At 47.2% G+C, this 15,351-nt stretch overlaps 1 protein-coding gene and 1 non-coding gene across 2 annotated transcripts; both read left to right on the forward strand.

Annotated features, from left to right (window-relative positions):
• The first annotated feature begins 7,814 nt into the window (after window positions 1–7,814).
• LOC121450686 (collagen alpha-2(I) chain-like) lies at window positions 7,815–14,725 on the forward strand. Its single transcript, XM_041655946.1, has 3 exons — window positions 7,815–8,196; window positions 8,692–8,827; window positions 10,777–14,725. Exons 1-3 carry the CDS (start codon window positions 7,818–7,820, stop codon window positions 10,865–10,867), a joined length of 606 nt encoding a protein of 201 aa, XP_041511880.1. The 5' UTR covers window positions 7,815–7,817; the 3' UTR covers window positions 10,868–14,725.
• On the forward strand, window positions 8,513–8,597 carry Trnar-ucu. Its single transcript is given in 2 exon segments — window positions 8,513–8,549; window positions 8,562–8,597. It is a non-coding gene; the product is annotated as a tRNA-Arg (tRNA).
• Window positions 14,726–15,351: the final 626 nt, after the last annotated feature.

Genomic DNA, 15,351 nt, shown 5'->3' on the forward strand with positions numbered 1-15,351 from the left:
GCTCAGAGGTTAAGAGCATTGCCTGCTCTTCCAAAGGTCCTGAGTTCAATTCCCAGCAACCACATGGTGGCTCACAACCATCTGTAATGGGGTCTGGTGCCCTCTTCTGGCCTGTAGGCATATACACAGACAGAATATGGTATACATAATATATAAATAAATAAATATTTTTTAAAAATGTAAATGGATTATTTTAAGAAGAAAGTGAGAAAGTCCCGATTAAACAAGGAACATCCCAGTACGTTCAATGTCCTTCAAAGCAACTGAGATAAATGCTAAGTCTATGCCCAAAGTCCGAATCATGACTATGCCTGATATGAAGATGGATGCTTCCAGTTCAGTAAAGTAATTAAGTGTGGGGGAAAAAATGATCACTTCAACTATCTTCCTTTTCGGTGTGGGTATGGATTGGAGAGAAGGGAGAAGCATGGAAATGCCGTGTTCTAGAAGGGCAGGCGCATGGAGTGATGGCGCATGCTTGTCATACCAGCACTGAGGCCCGAGTCTTAGGCAGTAGAACTGTGAGGCTGATACTAGGGGGATACATAGTGAGACCTATCACACACACACACTCACACACACACACTCACACACACAGAGGTAGGATCTAACATTATAAATACTGAGAAAGTCGACCTCCAAGATTGACCCTAATCCCGCACCTGCTGGCATTCACAGCTTCTGTGATGCCCCCGCCATACTGTGTAGGTAAGAGGGAGGATTTATGACTTCTGAGGCTAAGTCAGAGTATAGTGCACTCTCTCACTCATCACCCACCCCCACGTGTGTGTGTGTGTGTGTGTGTGTGTGTGTGTGTTCCGTGTCCCCACATCCCTCTAGCAGGTAAATCTCTCTCCTAGACCCAGCCCCTACAGTACATTTCATATGACAAGGAGCCGAGGCCCCCTCCCTATAGCATTGAAAATCATCCTGGGAGCAGATCTCCAGCTCTAGACAAATCTTCAGATAGTTACAGTCCCAGACAGTTTCCCAAGGTCCCCTGAGCCAGAACCCCTCAGCCAAGCTGCTCTCTGACCCGTAGCGATGAGGATGACACATTTTTATTGTTTTAAGCTGCTAGGGCCTGGGATAATCTGTGAACCAACAATAAATCACTATTATTAGATCTAGTGTGTCAGCATTTCAAGTTCAGCCTCCTGACAGCCCTGAGGAACAGAAATGATTTTCTGTACCCAAGCATGGCAACACGAACCCGTCATCCGGGTATTTGAGAAGCTGAGACAGGAGCATAAAAAGTTCAAGGCTAGCTTGGGCTACATGGTGAAATCCAGGCCAACTTCTGCAACAAAGAAACCTTGTCTCAGAAAACAAAGCAGGGCAGACAAGATGGCAGTGGACGAAGGTGCTTGCTGAGCAAACCTGAGGAACTCAGTTTGATCCCCAGTGGGAGGGAGAGAGGAAGAGAGGACAAGGTTTCTCTCAGAGGTGTGAAGAAAAGTTAATGTCCCAGCGTCATGTGACCGCTTCCAAACCCACCACTTCCGGTCCGCACCCAGTCCCTGCCCCCAGCTGTGCAGGTCTCTCTGAAACATCCTCTGCCTCTCCTCCCTCTCTCAGAGACCAGCCAGCCTACCCCACCCGCAGCTGGTCTCAAATTTAATGATAAGATGCTGTGATCATAAAAGAAGGTGCTATGATCACAGGGAGCGGAATGAATGAGGTTATGAAAACTGCCACTGCCTGCAGTTCTCCCATAACTTGCTGGAACTTGGTGGAGACAAGGGAAAGCAAATGGCATTTGGAAGCTAAGGCAAATGCGGGCTGAGGGTGTGGCTTAGCTGCTCAAATGCTACTTGCCCAGCATATGCACAACACTGGGTTCATCCTCAGCACCACGTACAAACAGGCCTGGTGATGCAAGTGCAGCCTGTCTGTCATTCTAGCACTTGGACGGTGGAGGCAGGCGCAAGGCCATCTTTGTCTACCTAGCCAGTTTGAGACCGGCACAGGAAACTATTAAAGACACATAAATAAACCAGAGAACAGATTCTTATAAAGCAATAGCAAATGCAAGAAGGAATTAAAAATAGATGCTACTTCCAGTGAGATCAAGAAACCCAACGACAAATAAAGGACCTGTACTGGGACGAGGGCTTGCTGGAGTCATCTGTGGGGTTGATGACAGAAATGTGGCATAGGGAAACAACTAAGGCCCTGAAAAAACAGACACTTCCGGCTCTAGGGGCATCTTTATCCATCACCTTGCGAGCCCGGGTATGGTCATAGTCTGGTTGACTCATAATGGAGCTGCCGTTTCCCTGGACCAGTACACTAACGATGGACTGAAAGGTTCTGGTGAATATCATTAGTGATACACTTTATACTTCCCTGTCAGGGTCCAGCCTCAATGGGGTTCTCATGTTCCAGGGCAGCGGCAGGTGGATTACAAACACCAGGCAGACAGAGCAGATATACAAAAGAAATAGAGACACAGAATAGAACCAAGAGGACAATCCAGTGGATACTGAATTCGCCCATATTTACTTTCCATATGCTTATATATCCCAACCTAAAAGAGAGGAGGCTGGGAGAGAGAGGTCAAAAGACTGCTTTAACATAATACAAAGAATACACAGAGCAATTGCCTTTTTAATACCTGAAGCATCAAGCAACTATACCCTGAGTTAAGTGTTCTGTGGTTTAGGCAGGATGTGCGGCAACCACACCTCAGGCCAAGCCTGCTGTAGGCAGTCACTCCCTGGGTCAAACCTCCGTGAAGGAGCAGGAATAGGCCTGAACTCTCTGACCTTTAGCTAAGGTGGAACGGACAGACGCCCTTCTGTGGTCTCCCACACTTCCCCAGCCCACAACCTCCCTCCAATACACAGCAGGCCACAATTACTCTAATGCCATGGAGGGGCAGCAGGGAAGATAATCAGATTAATTCTGAGATTGGGGATGGAATCTTGGGATCTGCTTAATACGGATTTAAAGCAAAGAAGAGAAGCCCTAGTGAAGTAATGAGTTTTAACACCTAAATCCCGAAGCCGTTTCCTGTGCTTATCTATGCTCTTTTGTCTGACTTTGCTAGTTCGCAAGGCTGGGGAGAACAAGGAGAGTACTTGTCTCTTTCATCAGTGTTCCAGAAGACCGTGCCTTGTGCAGTGGCAGTATACCATCTCCAGTGAACTTTGTTCCTGGCAGGATTACTGTTAATTGAAATCCTTTCCCAGGGACCAGTGGACACATGTGCTCTCTGGTTTGTTTGGGTACAATGTTTGCCCAGCCTGGAGGACCTAGGTCAGTCTGGGCCTTTGTCCAACCTTCTTGGCAGCAGAGAGGCAATTATCACTTACAGACTGGTCCTGCGTCTCTTCTGAGCTCTGCTAGACTCTGAAGCCTGGTTAGCAGCCATAGAGTGCTAGCCGTGAGGTCAGAGACTGGTACGCTGCCCGATTCAGATGGGCTATATTCTACACTTGCCTCAGTTCTCTTTGTGATGAGACCGGATCTATCTGAGACATCCAAGGAGTTCTTCCCCAACCCTTCCCTTTGTGGGCTGGATGCCACCCTCTTTATCCTTAGCTTTTTAAAAAATAAGCTGATGGCACAGAACCAGGGAAGTCATCCATCCCACCTTTGTTATGACAACTCTAAACCTTCATGACCTTCTCTGCCAGCTGCAACCAGGGATAAGTCCGTAGCACCCTTCCCACACTGTGCCTTCAATGCACAGCCTCTCCCATTTCCCTGGCTGTGTGCCGTCATCTTCATCACAGCCCTGAGTCTGTTTGTGAACCACACCCTACCCAGCATGCCCTGCATATAGATCTGTCCTGAGCTCGGTGGGTCATTTCAAATCAGCCTCCGTTCCTAGTCCCCCTTGTCAGGATGCCATCCACAACCCCAGATCTTGTATCACCACACCGGTACCTCACTTGAAGACCATTACCTCGCTTCACTGCTGCCCATGTGGCTACCATCCCTTCTTTTAGATATAAACCAAGCACATAGCTTCTCCATCTTTGTGTGTCCCTGACGTCACTAATGCGCCAACTATCACTGTTTGCTGAAGGAATGAAGAAATTATAGACAAACACTAACTATAATAAATGGAGTATAACAGCCTCACTGGCCCTCTGGCCACACCCTACTCAGCTCACGCTTCACCTCCTATACTATTTCCTCTAAAGGACAGAATTTCCAGTGGTTCCCGCTGCCTATTGCATTAAGTGCACATCTCATCTGACTCAAGCCTGCTCCAACTCCTCTGCTGGGCCTGGCCTGTACTCTGCCAACAATATCTTCCTCCTCCTAATTTCCTCTAACTCCTACCCAATACCTTTCACAAGGATCCATTCACCTCCATTTTTTCTGCTCCTTTTATTTTTCTGTCTTGATGTCTAAATTTCTTTGAAAATTTATTTTTGCATGGTGTGTTTTGTGTGTGTGTGGGGGGGGGGGAGTCAGGGGTCAGAGGACCACTTTCAGAAGTCAGTTTTCTCCTTCTAGCGTAGTGTGTGGATCTTGGTGGTTGAACTCGGGTCTTCAGGCTTGACAACAGACACCTTTACAAGGTGAACATTCCCTCTGTCCCGGGTCTACTTTCTTCTCCTTTGAAACTTGTGCCCTCCTTCACTCCTATCTTGGTGCTGAGCATAGTCGGGTTATCTGCCTTGCTGGAACTCAGCACCTAAATACTTTAGGGTAAAAAAGTCCTGTTCCTTATATGTTGCTCCAGATTTTATCTGGCAAGACATTTGTCTTCAGAAGTCCTTTCAGAGTGGTCTACACGCGTGTTTGTGGCAAGCGTGTAGTTGAACAAATGAAAACAATCAGCTGTCCAGACTTCCTGTGGGAACACCGTGGGAAACCTCGAGGTTCAGTGCTGACAAGTGATAGCAAGCACGGCACATGGTGTCCGTGCTGTGCAGGGCAGGGTAGGGACGTGAGGAATGTTGCTAGAGTTGTAGCAAATCCACTGTTTGTCTCCAGGACTGAGAGTTCTTTATTTCTTTGTTGAGAGACGTTTGCTAATAACAAAAGCCGGTTGTCATCTTTACCTCGTGCCAGGACTGAGATAAATCCTCACAAGCATTACTCCTCAGAGCACTGAATGGTTTCTCAGATCAGGAAAAGGCGGCTCAGAGAAACCAGGAATCTGGTCTTGACACTAAGAGGCAGAGCCGAGATTTGAACATCAATCCAACTCCGTTGCCCGTAATCTCAAACCACTACAAAATACTCAAAAATATTTTGTTTATTTCTGTTTTCTATTTTTTGTTAGTTTGTTTTATTGAGACGTCTATTTTCTAAAAATCTATCCTTTGCAAATTTCTCTTGGGGTATATTTTACAATCAGTATAGTAGTCTGTTTATTATTTGGGGGTGTCAGACAAAAAGATGTTTTACTGCAGATACCCAATTGCAACTTGCCACTTTTTCATATGTTACCTTGCATTATGTTCATATTGCTTCATATCCATAGGCCACAAATTTCTCAAGAAATGTTCAGTGTCCTTGAGTGTGAAAATTATGTTTTAAATTTATACTCTACCTCCCACAGTGGGCCTAACTGTATTATACAACAATACTCACCAACATTACACTCTAGAGTAAAGCCAAGCTAATAAAAATTGTTAGGAATATAGAATCTTAGTTTCTGAGCAGTGCACCTAGAACAACTTAGCAACTTGGAAATAATCCTGTGGAGCAAATATGGAAAGTTTTACTACAGACCCCTAAAGATCCAAACTGGCTTTGAACGCCCAAGCAATGTCCTATATGCTGGAGCATTCTTGTCTGGGGAGCTCTAGGAAAGGGCAGTGTAGGGCTCTGTGGAAGGTGATGATAACACATGCATTGGCGCCCTCTGCTGGCAGAAGGAGGTTGTTTGCGTCTTTGCGGGAATTCTTGGTTCAGGTGTGTAATTGCTTATAGTATCCAGCCCCAGTCAGTTCTTAGTCTATAAAGGAGAACAACCCCCCACCCCTGAATCTTTCTCCTTTTGAAGCAACCAAATACACATCCCGTTCTTGTTCGAGAACAGCACATGTGTCTCCGAAGCCAGGCTCTCTGTACACTGCTGTCAGAGAAGCTCCACATACCTGACACACATTCTTGCCACAAGTACAGCCTTGATTGTCCGCAGCGCTGCACAAAGCCCGGTTTGCCACAGACTCCGCTAATGCTGGATCGGTATTGTTTGTCACAGATTAGAATTTTTAAGTCTCAACCCGTGGAAGAAATCAAATATCTACAATTCTTTGACTTGTTCAGTTGAACTAATTACTGGCACATATTTCTTAGCATGTGGTCTTCTCTATTTCTCTTTCTCAGAACTTTAAGAATATGAGTCATAATTGTTAATCATGTCAATGCCTCCTCAAAATCTGAGATTTGTGCCAATGCCGCCAGGCAAAATTCTTCTGCGCGGTTTTCCCACAGAGCACTGAGCATCTCTTTCCCTGCTTGAGTTGTGAACCACTAGAGAACTTAAAATGTCACCCTCGCATGACACACAGCAACCCTTATAAAGATATTACTTATAAATGGCTGGTTTTATTTTATTATTCTATTTTAAGGGGCGTCGCCAGTTTTCAGAGGCATAACAACGTTTAAAGTCCTGTTGTTAAATTGTCCATATGGAATGAAATGGGCCTGGCATCGGGCAGGACTCCGTCACTTACTGTTTGTGGAGACAATTCACCAGCAGTGCCCGTGCACGCTCTCGTTGGTGTGCCAAGAATGTAAGATTGATCACTCTTTCTTTGGGTCTTTTTTTTCGGAGTTGTGTTTGCAAGGAGCAATTTTGAGAGATGAGGTAATGTCTCTCTGTGGAACAAAGAACAGGCTTGCCTACTGCTCGCTATAAAACATAGTAGTTTCCGAGCTCAGCATTCCTCGCCTATAATGAAAACCGTTTTGTGTTCAAGCATGCATCTGCAGCCCATATGCTTTGTTCGGAGAGAATCCGAGTTCAGAGAGCTAACATGAACATGCTGACCCTCTGGCTACTGCTTTTGTTGTCAATAGTCCACTCGTGTTCTGTCAATATCGATAAAGCTACGAAAAATAAGATATTTAGCCTGCAAGGTAGAATAAAATCTGATTCTCCACACTTCGCCTCACTAGCTGGGGCCCCAATGTGTATGATTTAACTTAAGCTGCGGTTTTTCTTTCTCGAACGAAGATGCTGGTACTTGTCCTTTAATAGAAAAATGCCCTCCCCCACTAGAAGCTTCCAGAGAATTCCCTCTCTCCCGTTAGTGCACCGCGCTAGGCAAGGACCTGTCCCTTGACGCCTGCTTCTGCCTGGCAGGGACCACCCTGTGGCCGCAGACTGACGCGGGTTTGGTGTAAAGGTGTCAGCGTCAGGTCGCGCCACGCGAGTCCGACGCAGGCGGGGCCCGGAGAGCCGCACGCTGATTGGAGCCCAAGCCGGGGCTTTTGTCTGGCAGCGGCCGTTGCCTAGCAACCGGGGATTTATTTAGCTAGTTCTCTCCGCGTGGCTTGGGGTCGCTGCGATGGAAACGGGGGTGGGGGTGATGTGTGGGGGGCACTGGAGACCCACTCCTGCCCACGCCGCAGCTCCTATTCACGGTGAACCCCAGTCCTTCTGAGCAAAGGTGCCAGGTCGTCCGCTGTCCGCGGCGCCCGGGAGGGAGACACGTCCTCCACGCTTGGCCGCGCTCCCTGCAGCCGCGGCGCCTGCACACGCGCGCTCCCACGCGCGCTCCCACGCTCCCCGTCGGCCTCCGGAGGCCGCCCACTCCGACGCGCGTGGGGAGCGCGCGGGCATCGGCGGCTGCGCGGAAGCTCCTCCGCGGAGGCAGAGCGGACCAGATCCCGGGAGGATGCTTCTGTGCGGGGCGCGTCGCCCCCCTCAGGCCACCAGAGCCCGGATACCTCAGAAATTCGGCTCTGGGTCTGTGGGGAGCGAAATGCAACCCAAACCCCGTTTTCCCCGAAGCCCCGCGCAGATAAACACGCACAAGCACGCACACAGACGTCGCCGCGGCCCGCACTCGCAGCCGCGGGGTCCCGGCGTCAGGGAAGGAAAGAGCCCGGGGCCCGGAGGGGTCTCCGGCTTCTCCTGGCAGCCCCGGGCGCGGCCGCTCGCAGGGGCGACGGAAGCTCCCGGCGTCACCGGCCCGGAGCAACGGCGCAACGGCCGGTCTGGGCCCGCAGCCTCGGCGGCCTGGGCGGGGCGGGAGCGGCCGCCGGACACAGCTGGTAGGCGGGGGCGCGGGGAGGGCGGGGAGCCGGGAACGGACGGCCGCCACCGGCCTGGAAGGGCGGGCTCCCGCTGCGCTCTCCGGACCCGCGGCCTGCAGCCGCCCTTCAGCGGCCGCGAATCCCGGGAGGTCGGGCGCCCCCCGCCCTCGCCTGGCTTCGCCGGTACTGCTGGGGACACGTTGGCGCGGCAGCCCGGCTCCGGAGACAACCGAGACTGCGGTGGGCCGGGCGTGGGGCCGTTGCCTCTGGTTGAATAGGGCAGAGGCCGTTGCCTCTGGTTGAATAGGGCAGATGCGCGGAAACTCCAACAGGTGGCTCCGTGGCGCAATGGATAGCGCATTGGACTTCTAGAGGTTGAAGGCATTCAAAGGTTCCGGGTTCGAGTCCCGGCGGAGTCGGAGTATTTTTAAAACGCTCGGGAAATTGTTTTTGATTTCTGCTTTTATTCTTTTTCGGTTGTGCAAACAACTTCTGCTCCCGGCCCGGACACAGGACGCTGCGTGCTGCAACGACAACCTCGAGCTGCAGCTCCGCGGTCACCCTTCCTCATTGCAGGCCGAATCGATCTCAATCGGAAAAATGGGAAAAAGGGGGACGATAAAGAAGCGGGCGCTCGCTGTGGGCCTCGGTGAGCGTGGGGCAGGCTTGGGTCTCGCGTGACATCCCACGTGTGGAGCTAGACAGTGCCTACCAGCGGGGTAGAGGAAGCGCGTTGCCCAGGCTAGGGGGAAGGCATTCTAAATACACGCCTTGCTCCCCGTCCCCCGAATCTCGAGGGGATCTTGTAAAAAAAAAAAAAAAATATATATATATATATATATATATATATATATGTATGTATGTATATATACATGTGTGTATATATATATATGTATATATATACCTCAGCCGTCACTTCAGGATGCCATTTCGGTGGATGTGGAAAGAGGCCCAGAAATCTGCATTTCTGGGGTTGACTGCTTTCTTCGTCCACGATTTTGGTGCAAAGCAAAGGGTTGGAGTGGTCACGTTCTGCCTGCCAATTCGAAAGGGGAGTAAAAGTCTTGTCCCCTAGTGACAGGTCTAACTTTGCACAGGGTTAGCGTTCCACTTCGCCAAATACAAATAAGCATAGGAATGAAGGGAGTTTAAAAAATGTATTGTGCCGACAAAACCGTAATAGATGCAAAACATAGGAAATTCAAAACAGTCGGTTAAGGTCCAGGGAAGAGCACACACCCTTGTTATTCCTGTATCTGAGGTTTGAAATTCTCACAAACCAGTAGTAATCATGTTTTCAAAATTTTTTTGAACGCAGAAGTTAGCTTTGTGTACCTTGCTTAGTATTGCTGGCCATGTGTAATATTATAAAACACACTGCAACATATTCCACCTGTCTGAGCTGATACAGGTAGAACTGCCTTGTGCCATTGTATCCTGTTGATTTAATAGCCCCTAATTCTTAGACATTTAGATGTCCATTATATCCCGTGACGATGCTTCAGTGAACTGCCTGTTCTCTGTGCACAGTGTATCTTTATCTAGGAAGTTGTATCGCTGGCTCAAGGGTTGTTCCAGGATTCCTAATCTGTGCCTTCACTGACAAGGTTTGGAAGATCCCCTTCCTAGGCTCTTCACTTTATTCTCCCAGCCATGTGCGAGAAAGCTAGTTTTTCTGCAGGCCATGCTACCAAACACGTGGGAACTAATCGTAGCTTTAAACTCAGTTTTTATTGTTATGCACTTTTCCGTAAACAGGGTAACTTGTTTTCCTTCTCTGTGCTTTACCTGTCCTTGTAGTGAGCTCACTCACTTTCCTATTGTGTCGTTCACACCTGCCTAGGATGGCTATAATATAAAAAAAAAAAAAATGTTTTATTTGTTTGTAGTTCTTTACCTGTAAGAGAAAACAGCTCTATATTTTCAATCAATGCTATTTTCCAGTCCACTTGTGTTGGTTTTATTTATAAACTCTTATTTTTCTCTCACAGAAACTCATCTATTGTGATCTATCAATGTTTGCTAGCTTCTAGATTGTTAAATAATTCCCTTTAATGGTTTCATTTTTAAGCCTCTGCTCCATCTGGAATGTCTTTTGTAATGGAAGTTCTGGCCCAGCCTTGCTGGTGATGAGCCCACTGTCTCTTCCATACTAATTTGAAATGACACCTTTATTATTGTCTAAATTCCTGCATACACTTTGGTTTCTGGATTTTCTAGTTTGCTGCATTGGCCTGAAATTTTTACGTGCTATTTTATAGTCTAGTAAGGTCAGATGTTTGCTATTGTTTTAAGAGATTTCCCCTTCCTAATCATAAATTATTCATTAATGTAATACTTACTAATGAAGCTGGGGCTACACCTCCTGTGGTTTACAATTATAAACTGTCCACGTGTTTGATAGCACATGAGCTGTGGGGAAACAGGGAGACCAAAACCATAGTCTCTAGTTGGGACGTCAGAGATCTTTTTGTTTCTGTGACAAAATATGATAGATTTAAATTTATTTTGACTCAGTGATTTTGAAAAGGATCCACCAACTTGTCTGTCCAAGGACAAGAGGCAAAGGCTGGTGCCTTACCTTTGTGTTCATTACAGGCATGCTCTCAACAGCTTCTTCATAAAACACCAAACTACAAAGGTCAGAATGTTTGCGGAGCTAGAGCTTCCTTATGACCTCATCAGCTGAGAACTAGCGGGAACTGAGGAGCTTCCATGTGAGGAAGACAAGGAGAAACTGTTACTAAGGTAAAATCTTCATCCCCAAGACTCCTTCAGGAAGCCTTCAGATCGCTTTGGCTGCCAGCAGGTGGCTTCATTTACCCCTAGTTGACAAACTCTGGGAATCGCATGGCTGAGCAGTATGTATTAGCTTCCTGCGAGCTTATGAGAAATACCACCTCCAGCATGTGGGTCATGGTAACAGCTGCCTGGGCTACTTTGCGGAAACTTGAACTTTTGCTAAGACGGATTCTTCACTAGAGTCCACAGTACCAGATGGAGAAACATGATAAAAGGCTTGGCACGGGATTTCCCACAGCGTCTGTCCGTTTTGCCGTCTTAACTTCCGGGTCAGCTCTAAGTAAATGTTCATCATTTGAAAAAAATGTTTTGTCCAAGACTAGTATAACTTGACCTGTTACCAGTGTAGCTGGTGTTTGTTCTACCCCACCCTCGTGCTTTCGAGACAGCTTACACACCTACAGCCCCTAAAAACTATGACACTAGACTGTTTCACGAGGAAAGCAGCACTTTCTGAGCAAAGCTGACTACTCATTAGCCCACCAAATAAAAGGATTTTGTGTGTGTGTGTCTTCTCCAACCGTGTTAGAGCTAATGAACAATGACCAAACAATAGCCCATCCAAGAGGAATCAAAGTCTGCTGTTTCGTCTTGTTAAGTGAACAGCCCAATCAGTATTAGCTTCCCTCTATTCTTAGGCGGAAGAGCCAGTAAATGGAGCCTGGAGGCACAGGTTTAGAATCTGAATTACTCTGTATTATATATATTTTATTATCTAATACTCAAAGAACTTCTGAAAACCAGCCGCTCATTCTAAAGTCTACTCTGCTAAGTTCCTACAACATCAGAGCGTGTACACTGCCCAGAAATCCCAAAAGCAAATAGCACAGCTTGGTCTCATTTCTGTTGTTCCTAAGCCATAAATCCTGCTATCCAATCTCAATTTTAGTCTGTAGTTCCTTGACTTGATTGCTTTGGTGTCTGTATTGAGACAGAGCATCATGATAGGTGCACACGTGAAACAAAACAGGACACACCAGCAGATGGAAGGCAGGGTAGGGGTAGCAGATGCAAGATAACAGACTTCCTAAAGACATGTTCTCAACAAGGTCCTAAGTTTCCACCGCCTTCTAATAGCTCATCAAAGAATTACCCATAGATGCATCAAAGCCCTCTATATGCAGGCCTCAGTGATAAATTGGCCCTTTGGAAGCCTGTCAATTACTAAGCTATAGGAGCCCACCCGATGCACACCTGTAGGAGCCCCTGTTATTAAGAACTGGAGACGCAGCTGGGTGTGGTGGAGTACTTTGATCCCAGACTTGGAAGGCAGAGCCTGGGTGGTTCTCGGATCTTGAGGACAGCTTAATCTGTCTAGTGAGTTGTAGGACAGTAACGACTGCATCATGAGACCCCATCCAAAACAAACATGAACGAACAAAGCCCCAAACGTTACGAGTTCACCCAGGACCATATTCCAAATGTCTCATACACCATTGTCGAGCATGGACTTGACAGCCATGGGGAAGCGCTGGACAGTTGTTAGCTGGGAAGCGGTATCATGGGTTTTATATCATTCCTCTGCTGCAGGGTAGACTGGACTAAGGCTACTGAAAACACGAAAGTAAGAAGGTATTGAGAGCTGGGATGGGGAGGTGGTTGAAGAGGAGGCCGAGAATGTAACTGGACCTGTTTCCCAGGACAAGCAGGGATGCAGGAGAGAGAAGAAGCCGCTGGAGTGCCAGAGCATGACTGTTTGTACGTGGGCCAGTGGATGCATGCTGACGTAATTGAGACAAAAACAGAAAAACGCAGGAGAGTATGAGGATAAGTTTGGGTATGTGTTGACTCTGAGGTCTTTGGGACACCCTGGGGATTTACTGTTGGTACTTAGACACAATGCTAAGCCCCAACAAGTTCCCTGTGGATGTCTACGTGGAAGGGCATGGCAAGACCAAGCTGAAGGCATGAAGTGACGGGAAAGCTAGGACTAAGGAGACGGATGCAAGGTTTGGACAACCTTAACTGATCTACTTCACACCCGGCTGTAGCAGCCCGACTTTGGTAGTCATTGAGCCTAAACTAATAATTGTTGAGTATAAATTAAATTCTGTGCATGCTCACCAAACCAAGATAGTTTCGTCCACTATTCAAACACCGATGGCCCCTGACAAGTCCGCCTCGGAACCGACTACAATGGAGAGAAGGCCACTTGTATTGAGCAGAAACTACTTTTCCTGGGCTAGGGATGATTCTCGACGTGCTTGGCCGATGAGATAATCAAGGTATCAGATTGTGCAACTGCAGACTAAGGCATTTGTCTGAAATGTTCTGAGCATTTCAGGGAAACTAGGTAAGGCTGTATTTGGTACATTAGATCGAATGCATCTTCAACTTAGACTACTTTCACCTTAAGCTCTGTGAACCCGATCCTGAATCGAAGTATGCAAGTATGTCTAAGTTAAGATGACAGAAACCAAAAGCAGAAGTTCCAGGCAGATAAGATGTGTGGTGATATTTTGTGTCTTAACAAGTAAAGTCTGCCTGCAAATCGGAGTGCAGAGCTAAGCCACTAGAGGCCAGGCAGTGGTGGCATGCACCTTTAGCACCTTTAATCTCAAGACTCGGGAGACCAGGCAGATGGATCTCTGTTCAAGGTCGCCATGGGCTACAAAAGACTGAATCTGCCCAAGAGAGAAGCAGAACTCACACAAAGGTGGTCCCAGCACTTGGGATCCCACGCCTTTAATCCCAGCACTAGGGAGGTGGGGACAGAAGTGACGTGGCTGGACAGAGAGGATATAAGGTGGGAGGAGCTCAGAGCAGTCTGGACCAGCAGTCTGACCACAGGATGGCCCCTTTGCTTTAAGCATGGTAGAGGTAAGAACTCTAATGTCTGGCCACTCCCCTCCGATCCTTCAGTTTTCACCCCCTGACAGCTGACTCTGAGTTATTATTATTAAGAACAATTAGAATTCGTGCTACAAGATGGGTTAGTAGATAAAGCCTGTGGCCAAGGCTGATGGGCTGGATTTGGTCCCTGGGACCCACGTGGTGAAAGGGGACCTCACAATTGTCCTCTGACCATCATACAAGTATATGCACATGCCCGGCACACATACACAAACAAAAGGTAATAAAAAATCAGCAGTTCCTACCTTTGTAACAGGACCCCAGACTTAACACAACTGACACCATGACGGAAGCACCATCCACACCTTAGAATCCAGCATGTAAGTAGGCAGCAACACCTGCCAAAATGAGAACAAAGACCTAATCCATCAAAGTCCATAGTTCTGGGAAGTCCCTAAATGTACTAACCCTGCCTTTTGGCTTCTGTAGTTCCACATCTGACCAACTGAGCTGTGTCAACCCAGGGTGTGGTTTTTATGCTTAAAACCCCAGTCTGAGAAAGGCTCAGGACCGCACTGGGTCCCAAACACCAGTGTGGTCACCAGTCGGCTAATACAGGCTTTCTGTTGGCTTCAACCTTCGGTGTTATTCTTTACAGTTGGGAAGGTATTTGTTTATTGGGACATTGCATATAAAACAAATTATGTAGTTGAAGCAATTTTCAATGTCTGATGCCCCTGCCTCCACTTCCAAGGTGCTGGGATTTCAGGCTTGTACCATTACTCTGCTTTGAAAGAATGAATGTTAGGTGATATCAGATTATTTTTAGTTAATTTCAGTTTACTTGATGGAAGTAATTATTTTGTTAAACATTCCCTACTTTATACAAATGAAGTGGAAAGGGGGCTGGAGAGATGGCTCAACGGTTAAGAGCATTGCGTGCTCTTCCAAAGGACCCGAGTTCGATTCCCAGCAACCACATGGTGGCTCACAACCATCTGGTCTGGTGTTCTCTTCTAGCCTGCAGGCATATATGCAAACATAATATTGTATCCATAATAAATAAATAAATATTTAAAAAAACCAAATGCAGTGGAAATGAAACTTTCCATGTGGTAACAGAATTCCTGGTGTCAATGTGAGTTTGTTTTACAGGTTGTCATCTGTGGTCACTTTGGTGTTGTAGCAAATCATCTTAAGGTGTGTGACTTTTGTTTATGCTGCATTTGTTTAACTCTGTGAAGCTGTGATTCTTTGTCTAAAACACCCGATGATGGTCTAATAAAGAGCTGAATGGCCAATAGCAGAGCAGGAGAAAAGATAGGCGGGGCTGGCAGGAAAGCATATAAATAGAAAGACAAATTGGGAAGAAGGAGCAAGAGAGAACAAGGAGAGGGAGATGTCAGGGCCAGCCAGCAACAGAGTCAGAGTGAAAGCAAGATATACAGAAGTAAGGAAAGGAAAGAGCCCTGAGGCAAAAAGTGGTCAGGATAATTTAAGAAGGTAAGAAACAAGCCAAGACCAGGCATTTATAAGTAATAAATAAGCCTCTATGTGATTTATTTGGGAGCTAGGTGG

This window comes from Microtus oregoni, unplaced genomic scaffold (assembly GCF_018167655.1).
Source record: "Microtus oregoni isolate MIOR12 unplaced genomic scaffold, Mior012 000000F_ref0000247, whole genome shotgun sequence".
Classification (NCBI taxonomy): Eukaryota; Metazoa; Chordata; class Mammalia; order Rodentia; family Cricetidae; genus Microtus; species Microtus oregoni.